Source organism: Phasianus colchicus, chromosome 24 (assembly GCF_987193195.1).
Source record: "Phasianus colchicus chromosome 24, bPhaCol1.hap1.1, whole genome shotgun sequence".
Classification (NCBI taxonomy): domain Eukaryota; kingdom Metazoa; phylum Chordata; class Aves; order Galliformes; family Phasianidae; genus Phasianus; species Phasianus colchicus.
The window spans coordinates 5,599,779-5,615,385 of record NC_143459.1 but is presented as its reverse complement, the minus strand read 5'-3'; the positions used below and the strand labels follow the sequence as shown (position 1 = coordinate 5,615,385).

At 45.9% G+C, this 15,607-nt stretch overlaps 1 protein-coding gene across 5 annotated transcripts in view; it reads right to left on the bottom strand.

Moving 5' to 3' along the window:
• The window catches only part of CSMD2 (CUB and Sushi multiple domains 2), a 267,542-nt gene that overhangs the window by 189,820 nt on the left and 62,115 nt on the right, over positions 1-15,607 (bottom strand). For all 5 annotated transcript variants that reach the window (XM_090124247.1, XM_090124246.1, XM_090124248.1 and 2 more), the window contains one exon: positions 14,175-14,287. In XM_090124247.1, the coding sequence (XP_089980373.1) occupies positions 14,175-14,287 (113 nt within the window). The remainder of the gene's footprint in view (positions 1-14,174; positions 14,288-15,607) is intronic.

The window sequence follows — 15,607 nt, the reverse complement described above, 5'->3', positions numbered from 1 at the left end:
GCTTAAAGAGAGCCAGCAATTCCTCTGTAAACACAGCAAGGATTTACTGAAACCAGGGAAGCTGCTGTACAAGTCAGAAGGAAACCATCACAAGATTAGAAGAAAAAACTGCTATTGGTCTAAGCATATTTGTTTCTGGTACCATCAGGCAGCTCCTATGGAGGCAATGGATGCATCTTCCCCCTACAAACCCTGGTGCTTGGGGTCACTGGAGCACAAGGATGCGCTCACAGTACAGACGACAGAAGGATTAACAACATATGGCATTTATATGGTATTTTGATATGCTTGAAGCATTGTTCAGGTATTACCTGCCCCTCAGGGTCAGCCAGGCAGGAACTCCTCTATTTTGAATTAGTTCTCATGGGATTTCTGATAATGGATGCTTCGCTTATGGGAGAAAAAAACCACAAAAATAGATCTGTTTGGGGAGTAGCACAGCCCGCGTGCTTTCACTGCAACCTGCAGTCTCAAATGAATCACATTTTTTCAAGCTCCAAAGTTCTCCTTTTCATTTGATTTCTACACAAAACGTTGTGACAACGCACAATGAGAGGTGATGGCCTACTTTAACCTGGATTCCAGCCCCCAGGTCAGGCAGAGCACCAACAGTTGGAAAAACCATCTTCTGATATGTCGACCAAGCTGCAGATTTGAAAGTCACAGAAACAGAACGAATAACATAATTTTTTGCCACCTTTCCCTGCTACAGATGCTCTTTAAGATCCCAAAAGGCACAGCAAACAAGCTGCCCATCTGTCACTCAGCACCTGCAAGGGGTCCATAACTGCACAGGGACCCTCCCCGAGCTGCATGCTGGTGGCCCAGGCTCTGCTTACTGAGATGTGGAACTCCTCCATCCAACTCAGGGTGCTGCAGTTCAATGCCACAGCACAGCACTCATTCCTGACTCCTCCCCATCTCTGAATTCAGCAAGCAAACCCAGGGCAGCACCACAAAGCCAGGAGCAGATGAGGGTGCTGGAGGAGAGCTTAGGATAAACGCATCCAAAAGAGCACATATGCACAACTTTGTCATATATTCACAGTAGAGCACAACTGCTAATGAGATTACGATATGAAATATGCTACCAAAAACTCATTTTCCTCCCACTGTGCGTTTCTGCAAGGCTGGTCTAATTTTATAGGATGAGAGGTTACGTGGGAGGAACACGATAACAGTGAGATCAGCGACAGCAAGAAATTTTAATTAGCATAAAGGCTCTCTATGTTAGTTGGCAGAACTGAGAAAACACTGCAGTGTCTGGAAGGTTAATTTCAAGGTAGTTCTGTGATCCTTAATATGAGAGTGGTGAGGTGCTGGAACAGCTGCAGGAGGCTGTGGATGCCCCGTCCATCCCTGGAGGTGTTCAAAGCCAGGTTGGATGGGGCCCTGGGCAGCCTGGTCCAGCATTAAATGTGAAGGTTGGTGGCTCTGCATGCAGCAGGGGGGTTGGAGATTCATCATCCAACCTGGGCCATTCTATGATTCTGCCAAATGCAAGATGCTTTCAGATCTCAGTCTGGGCAAGGCTGAGCCTTGGGATGCTCCCACATCCAGGAGACCAATGGGCAGATGTTTGGATCTTAGAATGAGGAATTCTGTACGTGTGAAAGTCAAAAAAAAAAACTGCTCCCGTAAATCGTTTTCCTCCATAAGGTCACACAAAAACATTTGTGAAATTAAGCAGCTTCCCACCAAAAATGTAAGAGGGACTGCCTTCACTTATGTATCTCAAAGAGGGCATGGAGGAGAAGTATAAATCTTGGAGGGAAGGAAGTATATTAGCTATATTTCATATGCAGCACTGTACATAAATGAGTATGTGCAAGACTAATCCTCTTAAAAAAAAAAACAAACCAATAAGGGAAAAAAATGCTCAGAAAGAGCCTCTTCCCACAGCAGCAAGCTTGGGATTAGCACAAACCCATGTTCTTATGCTTTTTTATACCCACCTCTTTCTTTTCTTGAGCTTTTTATGCTAAGCTGGAAATGTCCAGATATCCCAATGGTTTATGGGAGAGATGACAGAACTGCCAAACTGCCCCCTCCATCCTCTGCCAAACTGCCCCCTCCATCCTCTGCCAAACTGCCCCCTCCATCCTCCATTGCTGATCAAGAGCACAGGCCGTAACATCGAAGCAGCAATGGGTATTCATATATCCACAGCTGAAAGAGGCATTTTGAGTGAACTCTCATGTTTCCCAGTTAGAGATGGATGCAAAGAGGACCTGAGGATCTTCGTTCTAAATACCAGATTAATTTTTGTCTCCTTAGTAACAAAGGCAATTCTTCTCCCTGCTTTAGCACACCTAAATAGAACCGAAGGGCCAGAAGGTGATGCAGGGCATTGGGAGGGGATTTCTTGAAAAGAAAAAGCAGCATGGGGGGATGTGCATAGGAGAAGGCTGTGATCTGCCACCTGGATTCAGTAACGCTCAATGCAGGTTACGATAACCTGAACCATCAGAAGACAGACATCAGATTTACACCAACATTATAAAACAGCGCTCGTTGCCAACGCTGTAAACTCCTTTACTAAGCTCAGGACAAGCTGTGATGAAGGCAGCACGAAGTAAAGCTCTGTGAGAGTGGGGCTGGCGGGGTGGGGAAGCCTCAGAGAAGCACAAAGGGATAAACCCAAGTGCTGAGTGATATCTCTGCAGATGAGATCTCTGTGAAATCTCCAAGATAAAGCACAGCACAGTGCTTTCCCGGGGGCAGGAGGCAGTCGCCACGACGTTATCAACTAAGTAGTTATAATTTTCATGCAAATAACAAGAATAATCAAATGACTATCACAGCTGTGTCAGCCTGGAGAAAACACCATCGCCGAGCCGATCAAAGCAAGCACTGACCTCACAGCGTGCACGTTTGAGATGGCATCTCTCCTAATGCAGCTCATTTGCTTTGGTGGGAGCTAAAAATAAAGAATCGGCTCTCAGGCTGCCTGTAACCGAGTCGTGATGCTGCATGGATGGATGGAGCAGCGACCTGCAGAGCACAGCGACCTGCAGAGCACAGCGACCTGCAGAGCACACCTTGCACGTGCTGGGCAGCAGCCAAAAGCCATGGCCACGCGTGCCCCATTTGTTTTTTTTTTGCATGTGCTCCATCTTTGCTGGCACAGAAACACAAGCGAGCAACTGCCATTCCTCCAGGCGAAAAAACAAATAACAAAACAAAGAAGCAGACAAGTCGCTGTGTTAAGGGATGGATGAAGCAGCTGAACAAATGAGGATAAGATCAAACAGTCTGTAAGGGCTGGGCGTTGGGTTTTGTCTCCTTTGCCTTCCAACCCAGCAGGATAGCATCACACCATCACACAGACCTGAGCTTTCAGCGTTGGCAATCCTGTTGCTTGTTTGCTTTTTAAAGAACAAGCAATCCAAAAACTCTTTTATACTAAGCTTTCATATCTTCTAGAGGCAGAATGCCCTTTCCAACTTGGTACAGCATTGCTACAAAGAAACACGGACCAGATCCATCAGTACCTCCATACAGCGACAGAAAGCCGGGTTGTATTTATTTTGCTCCACATTTCAAGGATTACTGATTGACAGGCCCTACTTTTATGAATAATAATAATATCACTGAGCCTTTTTGTGCTTGAATAATCATTGCTTTTGCTCCCTAATAGCAGGATGCGGTTGAGATGGAAGACTCAATAGCATGAAGCTGTCGTGACCTTCCTTCTCCACCTGAGAACGTGCTGCAGAACAAACACAGAGCAATGGGAGCAGAAGCTCCATCTCCAGCCACACACCATCCTGAAAGGTGAGAGGAACAGCAAAGTGGGGCTGAAGTCAGCACTGCTTTTGCTCAGCCTCGCAGAGCTCTATGCGGCATTTGCCTAACACGATTTACAAACACTTCCCCTCTACCTGTTGCTCCAGACACAGTAATCAATAACAAAACTGGAAAAGCAGCTGATACCCGGGACACGAGGAAAACAGTAAATCTGAGGGGAAATATTTTAGTGCACGCACGCTATTTGTATATTGGAAGCTGAGCCATTCTCAACACAGCTTATCTCTGCACAAAGAGTTATTTGCAGCGAGACACAAGACCTTGCTTTGAGTCAAGGAGGAGAAAAATGAACATAAGAAATCAGGGAGCTGCTGAGCCCGACAGTAGCTGAGAACAGCACATCAAGGCCAACCCCCAAACACTGCCAATGTCCTCCGATGGGGAGAGCTGTGCCAGGGACAGCCTCACCCACCCGCACTTATCCATGATCTGGGGACTCACTCAAAACCCAGTCAAAGTAAAGCAGCACAGGAAAGGACTTCTTGCCACACTGACCCCTTCGCATCACTGCAAACTAATGATTTTCTTTTCCTTTAACCTATATTCCATTTGCTGGAGGAACTCCACAGTGCCAGCACTAAAGCATCGCACGCTCTGCCAGCTGCAAACAGCTGTGAGCAGTCCCATCCTCGTGGCCTTTACAATTAACAATCTCCATTAAGCACAGCCAGCACAAAGGGATTTGTCTGGGGGGGAAGAGATGGAGGTGGGGCTGTTTTTTCAAATCTCTGATGGCTGACAGCTCATCACAGCGCTTTCTGAATCAAAACATGAGTCAAGGTGAGAATGCACGGTAATCAGAGGCACAGATCACCATGTGGCATGTGCATTCACTTCTGGAAACAGAGATAAGTTAATTAAATACTCATTTAATTTGAATTAAGAAGGATTCACTCCATATGAGCCGATCAAAGCCTAAACCAAAAGGTTTGCTGCACACAGTAGTAGCCCTCTGGTATTTAAGCATTCCTGAAGGTACACTGTGAAGCTGAATACGTGCACACAAGCCTCTTACTGTAAGATGTGCTTTAGCTCTCCACTTCTATTCCCATTCCCAATAGGAAATCAGGCAGCAAAACAACAGGAGACTCCTGACCTGGCCTATGGGTGAGCCAATGGTGACACGATGCTGATCTCATGCTGGATCAGTCCCTCACCCAGCCTCAGTGCCTTCTGCTTCATATTGCTCAGCTCTACAAGCTCACTGAAGGGGAACTCCTGTGTTCCCCCCTGCTGCCATGCCATCCCATGTCCTGCCTTTCCATAGGGCCAGGGCCCTCCCAATTTCCTTTTGCAATAAAAACAGAAGCCACCCACTTTGAGTCCCCAGCAAGCCAAAGCTTAATGCTTAAGGAGGGCAGAGCGATTCCAGCAAGACAGCCCAGCAAACTGCTTCCCTGCTACTTCCCTATTATAGTCAGGTTCTGCTTGGACAGATGACATTTTAATCTCAAAATAGTAAAGAAATACCACCTGGTAAAGAAAAGGGGGAAGGAATCACCATCCACAGACTGGATTTGAACAGATTGAGAGGAGACGTCTCGCAGGAGCTTAGATCCAATCAGCACGTCAGAGGATTTTGTGGGATAGCTTTTCTGTTACTCAGCCAAGCAAGTTTCCCCTCAGCCTCTCTGCAAGCTGTTTTCTGTTTCCCAGCCATTGCTGCTATGAATGACGAGTTCAGATCAGGGCAAGCTGCTAAAAGCAAGGCTGGTCAGCCCAACCACCTCCTCTCCTCCTTCAGTAATTGCCTTGCCTGCATAATCAAAAGTCAACTAGCCTCCTACTAATGGAGAATGCTAAGCTTAAAGCTAATTTTCCATATCTAAATTGCTGCACATAGAAGGCTTTAGACTGGATTTTCAGCTGTCCCCCATAGAAGTTCCTCTAAAGCCAATCCCATCTGCATATCAGAAGGGACATTCATGAGCCTAAATTGGGATGGAGACATTTGAACACTTATCCCACTAAAGAAAAAAAAACAACATTAGAGACCACTGAAAGCAGTTTAAGATGAGGATTCTTGCCAAAGTCTCAGCTGGCACAGGAGAGACAAATCAAGCCCTTCAGCCAAGGAGCAGCCCCCTGTTCCCTGTCTCAAAGACAGAACCAGCTGGAAAGCTGCACAACCAGAAGAGCTGAAGCATCACCTCTGCAAATCCCGAGGTGTGAGGACCACCTCCAGGCTGGAGGAGCTCAGACTGAACTGATGTCCAAACCTCTGCTCACTTCAGCAGCTGTAAGCAACAGATCCTGGAGTGATGAAGATCTCCATCCCCAGCAGCGGCGCACGGAGTTCTGTGTAACGTCCTCAAAGCAAATTAAAACGTGATAACCCCTTAAATGGAACCTCATTGGATTCAAGGAGAAGCACAGGAAGGAACCCTGATCTCAAGTACATGGAAAATGGCTCAGATTGTGAACGCAGACCTCTGCCCTTGGGAATGTCATTCTGCAGAGGGACAGTGAGACCAGACGTTGGGTCCCTTACACCAATATCCAGAGAAGGAACTGGTTCTGATTTTCAATCAACAGAATTTCACCAGTGGTCAATTTGGGAGATAAAATGACCAAAAACTCCTCGCGTGGGCTATAACTACAAATTGGCCAACACATCTTAAAATCCACCACCACACGTAGAGATACATAAAATAAGACAGAGGAGGGGCAACAACAGCAGCAGTGGGACTTCCTCAGGGAACAGAGAGGCACCCCCAGCCCTCACCTCCCCCTTCACTGCTACCACAGCATCCCTGGGCGAGCACTGGGCATGATGGAATGGCAAGGAAGGACAGACGAGCCTTTTAACCAAATTGCCTTGGCAGCAAGTCTGCAATTTTCGCACAGCTCATTAGTGGTGACTTTTTATGGAAATGTATGCTGAAACAAAACCAAACGCATCTAACAACTACATGTTCTGCAAATAGATTCCCTGATTGAAAAGAAATGGCTCTATTATATGCAAAAGAAAAAAAAAAAAAAGAGAAAAGAAGGAAGGAAAATGAAGGTCTGCCAGGAGGGAGCCAGGATCCGAGTCCTTCCCAAGCACCTTCATCAGGGAGATGTGCAGCTCCTCGAGGTGCTGCTTTCAGCTCCTGCCCAGCACCACAGGTCAGGCAGCACCTCCCACCACCAGCAAAGCAGAAGCAATAAGAGATCTTGCAATTTTTTTTCGTATTTTCTGCACTTCCACACGCTTATCTTTAAAATGGGTTGATAACAGAGCAGCTGTGGTTAGGGGAGAACAGTGGGACCTCCTTGATAGCAAAGCGACCCCCATGTTGTAGCTGAGCAAGTGTCACTCCGTGTTTGTCTAAGTGCTTAATGCAGGATCCTATTTGCAGCACGTTATTTCTGCTCTCCTGCGTCTGCACTGATTGATCTCATTTACATATGCAAATCAAACGCCGATATGAGACATTTAATATTCTCTTAACTTCATTTAGTGCTGCAGCAACACGGGTCAATATCTCACTGCATGCTCTGGTGTGCAGGAGGGGAGGGCTGGAGCTGAGTCAGCAAATGCTAATAAGCTCCACAGCTTTCAAGTCTTAAAATCAATTAGTAGTAAATTAAGGCAGACTTGCTGGGAGCTCATTTAAGTAATAAAAATCTTTTGTATAGTTAAAAAGGGAAAGAAGAGGAAGGTTGGTTTTTCCTACCCCGGTTCCCCTGGGGGTGCTTCAATTGGAATCAAGTGGGTAAAGCTGCCATGCTGGGTGCTGAGATGCAGAAAACACCCAGTTCTCATTGCAGGTTTTATTATTGACCTTGGGCACAGTTAAACTCAATGAATGGGTCATGCCCTGCCCCTGTGTTAATACATACAGTAAGGGGAGCTCAGCCCTCTTCTCCTGTACTCACGTTTTGTCCTTGGAAAAATGCTTTTAAAATAGCTATTTGTCTAAAGCATCACATATAAGAAAAAACAAACATGCGATTCCTCAAAGGAACAAATCCCTGCAATGTTGCCAGCATCCTCATGGAGCTGGCACAGGCCAGAAGAGAGGGGCAGCAGGAAGCCTGGAGGGGATCCGAGCACCTGACAGAGCTGTGGGTGTCCCTGTTTGCTGCTGAGGAGTTGGACCAGCTGACCTTTAAGGGTCCCTTCCAACTCCAACGATTCTATGATTGTATGAAAATCACTTGTGTGCAATATGCATATGGTCCATTAAATGAAACAGTGGTTGCACATTGTGAACAGCTGATAACAAACAGGGACGCAGCTACAGAGTTGAGAAATCCTGGATACATTCCAAAGAGCAGGCAAAATCTGAAACCATACAATATGTAAACCTATTGCCAAGCACATCTTTCGCATTCATAGAAAACACTTAATTGGAGACGGAATAAATCCAATGCTATGCTTAAAATCTAATTATGAAGCAACCTCTCTTCTAGTCACTACGCTGCGTAAAACAACCCTGCCACTCAATGTTATTGACAACACCACGTTGCCTTGCAGCTCGTTTGGTGTCTTGGTTTATCATGTACTGCCAATACTAACACTGCACAGGAAGCAGAGCACAGCAAGATGTGCTGATGGAGAAGCTGCACGGTTTGGCACTGCGCTCTGTGTGCATCTGTAAGTGCAACGCTATGAACCCCCAAAACAACAGCAGTTTGGGGATGCCTCACTTGGTGTAAAAATAATCAGTTCTTTTAAAGCCATTGGGAAACAGCAGCGTGACCCAAACAAGTCAGCTTAGCTGGGAACCCACTAAGAAGTGCACACAGCCAGCATGGCCAAGCGAGGATCTCAGCTGCTGATCTTTTTGGCTGGCTTGAGCGCTCTAAGCGAGTTACTGCAGCAAAATAAACTCTAATAGAGCAATTAGAATTAGATGAAAACTTCTGGTTCATCTGCTGCTGTCCTCTGCTACTTCACTGCTTCTCCATATGGTGGGCTACATGCAAAAATTAGCAAATTATTTTTAAAACGGATTAGCTGAATTGCATTCAGACCTTGGGTAGGCATTTAGATCATATTTAAAACGTTACTAATTCCATTTAGCTTAAATCACTTTGGAAGTGAATCAGCCCACGAGCTGCCTTCAGTCTGACCTCATCCATCACTCCGACTGCAACCACAGCACAGAGGCAACAGCAAACTTCCATAGAAGAACAAGCAGCAGAGCAGCACCCTGAGCTTCCATCCTTCCCACTGCCACCACAGCAAGGGTAAACCTGTGCTTTGCTGCAGGATTCATGTTCCCCTGCCTCGGGATGAAAGAAAAGCACCAACTGAGGATGTTTACCAAGCACCCAGCGTGTCTCTGCTATGATTCAGGTACTGAGAGAGCTGGGACCCAGCTGGATGTTTAAATGAACCCAATGCGGTGTTTGCTCAGAAAGAAAATTGGCGTAAAAAGTACATTCTGTTACAGCTTTAAAGATTTTAGCCTATTCAGTACTAAGCTGGCAGTCCTGAAATTTATTTTCCCGGATGGAGAAAATGCTCTCAGCACTTCCTGAGCAGCATGGGTCACCCCAACGCCTCTGGATCCCCCCAGGCAGCTCCCACTGCCCCTCTGGGAGCCCTGAGTTGAACAATCAGATGCTGATTTGGGCAGTTTGCACCAACTCTGCATCCTTCAATGCTAAAGACAGAAATCAGGCTGCCCAGAGAGGCTGTGGATGCCCCGTCCATCCCTGGAAGTGTTCAAGGCCAGATTGGATGGGGCCCTGGGCAGCCTGGTCTAGCATTAAATGAGGAGGTTGGTGGCCCTGCATGTGGCAGGGGGTTGGAGTTTCATGATCCTTGAGGTCCCTTCCAACCCTGGCCATGCTGTGATTGTGTATCTGTGAAATCAGACCGAGTTGTCCTCCATTAATGGGGCAATCGCCACTGTGAAGTCAAATGACAGATGACAAAAGGGAGACACAGAGCACAGAATCACAGAATCACTAAGGTTGGAAAAGACCTATAAGATCATCCAGTCCAACCATCACAGTGCAGTGACGACACATCCAGAACAACAGTCAAGAAACCTTGTTCAAATTTAGGAAAAGCAATGGATAAAGAGGGACAGGACCCAGTTTTAAATTCTATTATCTAAATATGTACGCACGACTCCCCAAACAACCCTCTAAAGAATGAAATATTTGTGCTTGAGAAAGAGGAGGGTATTTATTATGAAGGAAAACAGTACCATTTACTTGGGGTTGTTTCCCTCTGTATTTAAACGCTTCTAATTTCTTAAAATAAGCAGTGTTCTTCTAGGCGTAATTGTTTCTTTTCAATCAGGCACTCAGTGTTTGCAGCTATCAAATTTGTTGCAGCTGTAATCAAACGCGATGTCTTGGGAAGGAAAATCTTCACCTACTGTTCCATCTCACTGCATCACACAGCAGCTTTTTGAAGCAGAAGAATCCAGAGTCCAAAACCCCTCAGTTCATTCCAGGCCTTGAGTTTCTAAATGAACTTTTGCTTTTGGGAAAAGAACACCAACAGTCTTAGAATGATCTTAGAACATCATCTATCCTCTGTATGCCTCCTTGTTTTGCTCACAGCCCCAGGCACAGCGTTGGGATGCTGGGTGATGCAGTTAGCAGGCATGCTGGGGATGGGCTGATGGTTGGACTCGATGATCTCTGTGCTCTTTTCCAACCTGTGTGACTCTGTTTCCATGAAATGCCTCTGGCCTCTGTGGCTGCAGTGCACAAAGCCAGGGCAGAAGTGTTTTATAGCAGTGCTCTCTTCAGTCACGTGTGATGAAGAGCAGCTTCAGGTACCTTCCCTCAAGTCCTCTGCCATTTTTCATCCCCTCAGTACTAAAGTGAGGCAGCCAAGAGGTAATGGTTTACAAATAATAATGTAATGTTATTTTATACCTACATTAATAAGCTAAAATAACCCGCCCTCTCTTCATCATGAAGTGTTATTAGTATTATTGAGGAAGTGATGTGGAATGTATATCGATTTCCTCTTATTGTAAAAGACTTGCCCAATTTATTGTAAATGTCAACTCACTGTGTATTCATCAGGTGTGTGGCAGCAGTGATTGCAATTAATTTCACACTGTAATGCAGCCATGCGCCTTAATATTAGCTTCAGACATCCTTCAGGGGAAGCAATCAATGGAGGCATCGGTCATTTTTGGTTCCTCAGTCCCCAAGAATATTTTTCACAAGACAATGTGGTCAAGATTCACATCCCAGTACAGTTTGTGCTCTGCTTATTGATGGCTGCTGCCTCAGAGCTCTCCTGAAAATGGAACACAGGGCTCTAAGGGTTGGCTGGGAACCCTGAGAAGTGTTTAACCACAGAGGGGAATTGCCCCACAGATGGAGGGGAACAAGGCTAACTGAATCATATGCAGTTCACGCTTCATTTGAGTATTTTCTAAAACACCGGTCCTGGAGCAGAGCTTCTTAAGAACTGCTTGTTTAAATGAACAAACCCTTCTGACCAAGGCCATTTCTCACTGCCACTCATTCATCTTATAGAAGCTGCTCCCATTCTGCTTCCAGATGATCCACCTCAGTACTGGCAATCCAGCCACGTCTCCTCATACGTGAGGTCTTCCCACATCCACCATAAGAAGCTCCTGAATGCCACCTGTGCATCCATGGATGCAAGCTCAGAGCAGCATGCATGACAAGAAGCCATCCTGACCTTATTTTGCACCACGGGAACTTGGAACCCAGCCTTGGACCAACATGAGATCCTGCAGAACACCCGTGCCAGAGCTGGAAGCAGCAGCCACGTCCCCAAAGCTGCCCCCCAGCACCTCTAACAGGGTTCTGCACCCTGCAGCAGCACCATCTCCAGCTGCAGATGTTCCACCCATCAGGAGGGGGCTGTGCTGGGGAAGCATCGCATCAGCCTGTTTGCCTTCCACAGCAGGAAAATGAATGTAAAATCATTTAGTGTTTATACTGGGCTTCAAAATAACGGTTGACATCAATAGAAGAAAAAAAAAAAAATCACAACAAACATCAAGAGATTGGAGAACAGGAGGAATCAGACAGTGAAAACAAACAAGCTGGCAACACACAGCAAAGCAAAAGAAGAAAGATGAGGAAATCAGAGGAAGAGAGAGTTAAGGAATATCCTGCAGCACTGCATAGGTGTGTATAAAACAAGTCAGAGGAGCACAAATCGAGCAGTGCTGCAGCACAGCAGCCCCAGAGCTGGCAGTTCCTCAGGTTCCAGTGCCCTTCTGGCACCAGCAATACCTGGGGCTCACAAAGGGCTCTGCAGGCTCTCAGAAATGTGCTCCGTCCATCTGTTCTTGTGGCATCTCTACATGTTCTCAGTGCAAGCATTCTGCATGTGCATGCAAGTGCTCCCTTTCCTAGTTGAAGTGCACGGCTTAAGTGCAGCCAGAAATGAATAAACATACACACAGATATAAGCACATGTTTGTTGCTTCCAATAAATTGCTTATAAATGTTCTTCATCACGCATACTCATACTGATTAGATAAATAAGGAAGGCCTTCGCTTAGATAAAGCCAACCTCAACTTCTTTGCTTCCCACAAGACCAGGATAGAGCAGACAGCAGCTTAAGTTTTCCTATCACTTCAATGTCCCCATGTATTTCTTTCCTCCTTTCCTTTAAAAAGGGGTTCCCCGAGATCTTTTGTTACCATTTCCCAATGCCTGCTTACAGGGAGGATGCAAATAATGAGCGTGCTTTGATAGCAGATCATAAAGGAGCCATTTACCAAAAGGACTCTGATGCATTGTTCTGTCTTTAAGCATGAATTATTGAATCACAAGCTATTCACCGAGTCGCGGATTACCAACGAGCTGAAACAGCACTACAGCAGAGCATGTACCTCTTATCAAAAGCTGGCTTATCTCCTCCTTTAGCGTGAGTTAACAAAAATCTAAATAGTGAGCACCTTGTTGGGAGGAAGGTGCAACGCCACGCTTTTAGCGAGCCTCCATCTGCTCCGTGTCACTCAGTGGTGCCGTCAAGTTCTAAAACCCCTGAAATGCACTCTGTTATCTGCTGCAGAGCCTCTTTAGCAAATTTACGACGTGTGACTGAAGGGCAGCCCTGGAGCAGGCTGTGCACAAGAACACCTGCTGCAGCAAGGCCACGAGCAGTGAGCAGGCACGAAGGTACCAAAGAGAAGGAAGGAGAACATGGCTTTATGAAAATGGAAGTTACACACATTTTACCTGCACAACTTCCTATGTAAGAACAAGTTGTGGCACAGAAGCATGGCTGGGGCTGCCTGGGCAATTGGTGGAAGCAGGCTAACCAGCAAGAGGCTGGAGAGTGCAAAGAGCTGTGCAACTAAATGGCAAAAAAATGAGTTCTCAATGTCAGGAAAGTACAAAAACAGCTCTGTCCTCTGCCACCAAATCTGGGAGCTGTGAGCTGTCATGATTATCAAGCATAATGATGGACTCCTTCTACCAGAAGTCCCATCAATGTGATGGGATTGCTTCTCCTCCTCTGCCCTGTGAACAACCAGAGCCTGCTCTGAGCTGAACAACAGCACACAGCAGTGCCAGGCTGCTCACAACACCTGCAGAAACACCAACCATTGGGAGTAATAAAACCCCCCTGTTCTCTGCAAAGCCTCAAGGCAGAGCAAAGTGTTTAAACAGAAATTAGAGAGTATTTAAACAGAATTCTCCTGAACCTGAACAATTGTCAAGTGCAAAAAACACTGAGAGATCAAATCATCATCTAAATGAAGGCATCCGCTTGGTTTAATCTATTGGGTAATTGGCCAGTAGGACTCATTACCAAAAATTACCATTAAGGCTGAGAACTTAAGACTCCAAAGAAAAACATTTACAGGGACAGAGACAATATTCTAGGTTCAATAATTAACGTAAATGTAACTCCAATTTAGACATGGTTAACCTGTCCTTTACAGCAGCCCCAGCTCACACAGCCATGATCCGCCTTCGAGGACAAACAGTTCTTTTAGGTATTTGATGACTTCCAAGAGAGATGGAAGAGATGCATGACAAGAAAAAGCAAAGAGAATGGGAAAAAAAATGCTGTAACCTCCAAACATCCTTTGCTTTCCTCTGCGCTCCCCATGAGCTCAGCTGTAAATCCCACTGGCTGCAGCCTTGAGGATCCCACTGCCAAATTCCACTCCTGCCTCAGTCACTCTGCTGTTGCTGCTGGACTAAGATTTTAAGCACAAATGCAAAGGAGAAAAATGCATTTCCCCTTGTAAAGGGTGAAAGATTTGAATCGGGTGTTTTGTCCTAGATTAAGCATCTGCACATGGGTATATATGTGTGTATAAACACTTCTGGTGGTATCAACTCCACAATTCAGCTTCTCATCCTGCCAGAAGAGGATGCACATACGATTCAGGTATGCATTGGGCATAAGACAGGCATGCATTGGGCATAAGACAGGCATGCATTGGGCACTTACCTTCATAGTTTGCCTGGAAGCCTTGAGCACTGACTGCGTAGTCACTCACAAGCCACAAGGACAGCACGACCCCCGTACTCACAATGGGAGCAGGCAGCTGGAAACCCGTTAACCTGGAAGAAATTAAGAAGAAGATGACACTCACCACTGCCCTTCACCTCCCCACACAGCAGCAAGCAGGGCAGCTGCCACCTGGCCAACACAGCATAGCCTGAAAGGGCTGGGAAATCCCAAGAGCCAGAAGGAGAATGGCTAACAGTTCCTTTGGAAGGGACATGCAGAGGTTGAGTCAATTACACAGCTGTTCAGCTAACACTGGGCAAACCCATCCTGGGCTTGCAACCCCCTCCTGGCTTTCCCCAGGAACTACTCATGTATTTCTCCATCCAGCAGAACGCTGCAGAAATGCCACTTCCCATATGCATGTCTCTGCTCTCCCCCTTGCAGGCTCAGAGCTAAATGGCAACTTAATTTTATTACAAAACTTTCTTTTGTAATGTTTTATTTGTAACGCTTTATTAGATGGCAGACACCAAATCCCTCTCACTATATTGACACAGCCCAAGAACTAATGTACATTCCTTACAAACAATCACAGTTTTATAACTTATAATCCATCTCCCCACACAAGGCTAAGGTGATTTACATAATAGATTTACAGAAGGTATAAACGTGCTGCTGTAAGAGGAAGCTGTAAGGGAAAGCCTAATCCTTCTTACACACGCAGACGCTCATCCCACACCTTTTATACAGCAGTTACATCTTTTTTCCTTTTCCACGAGAAAGATGCTCGCAACACAGACAAGTGATGCCTTACAAAGTACACCTACAAAGGTTTATTCCATTCACTTCCCATATCACAGCTCCCATTGAACAACCCTTAGCACTGGGGCCACCCACCCTCGCCAACCAGTGGCCAGCACAGCCAGTCCCAGCCCAGCAGCTTCTCCTTCAATCTGCCACCAGCCAACTTACAGTGACAGTAAGTGAACCTCCCTCACTGCTCTTACTCCATCCCCAACTCTGTGAGCTCCAATATTTATGTCAAACAGATTGAACTGACTAATGAAAGCTGACACGCTCTGCCTTTGGAACCTTATTAAAGCAAAAATGTTCAGTTGCTGGCAAAATTCATGCACTTGCCAATGATGGCAGATGATTTGATGTCAGCAAAGAAATAGTTCCCAGCTCCCAGCATAAAACCCATTGTCTACGCAAGTTGAGAGAACAATTGCTGCTGTTTATTACAGATTTAAAGCTTCCAGGTTTTTTTTTCTTAGGATTCAGACAGTTTTGCTGTGCACAGAATTAAAGGAGAGTGCCACAGTTTTACTGTGCAACTTTGCTGCAACGGCTGATGGAGACCCCGATGCTCCCAAAAACGCCAAGCAACACACAGGTCAGTTTTACTAAAAACATACAACAGAAAACAG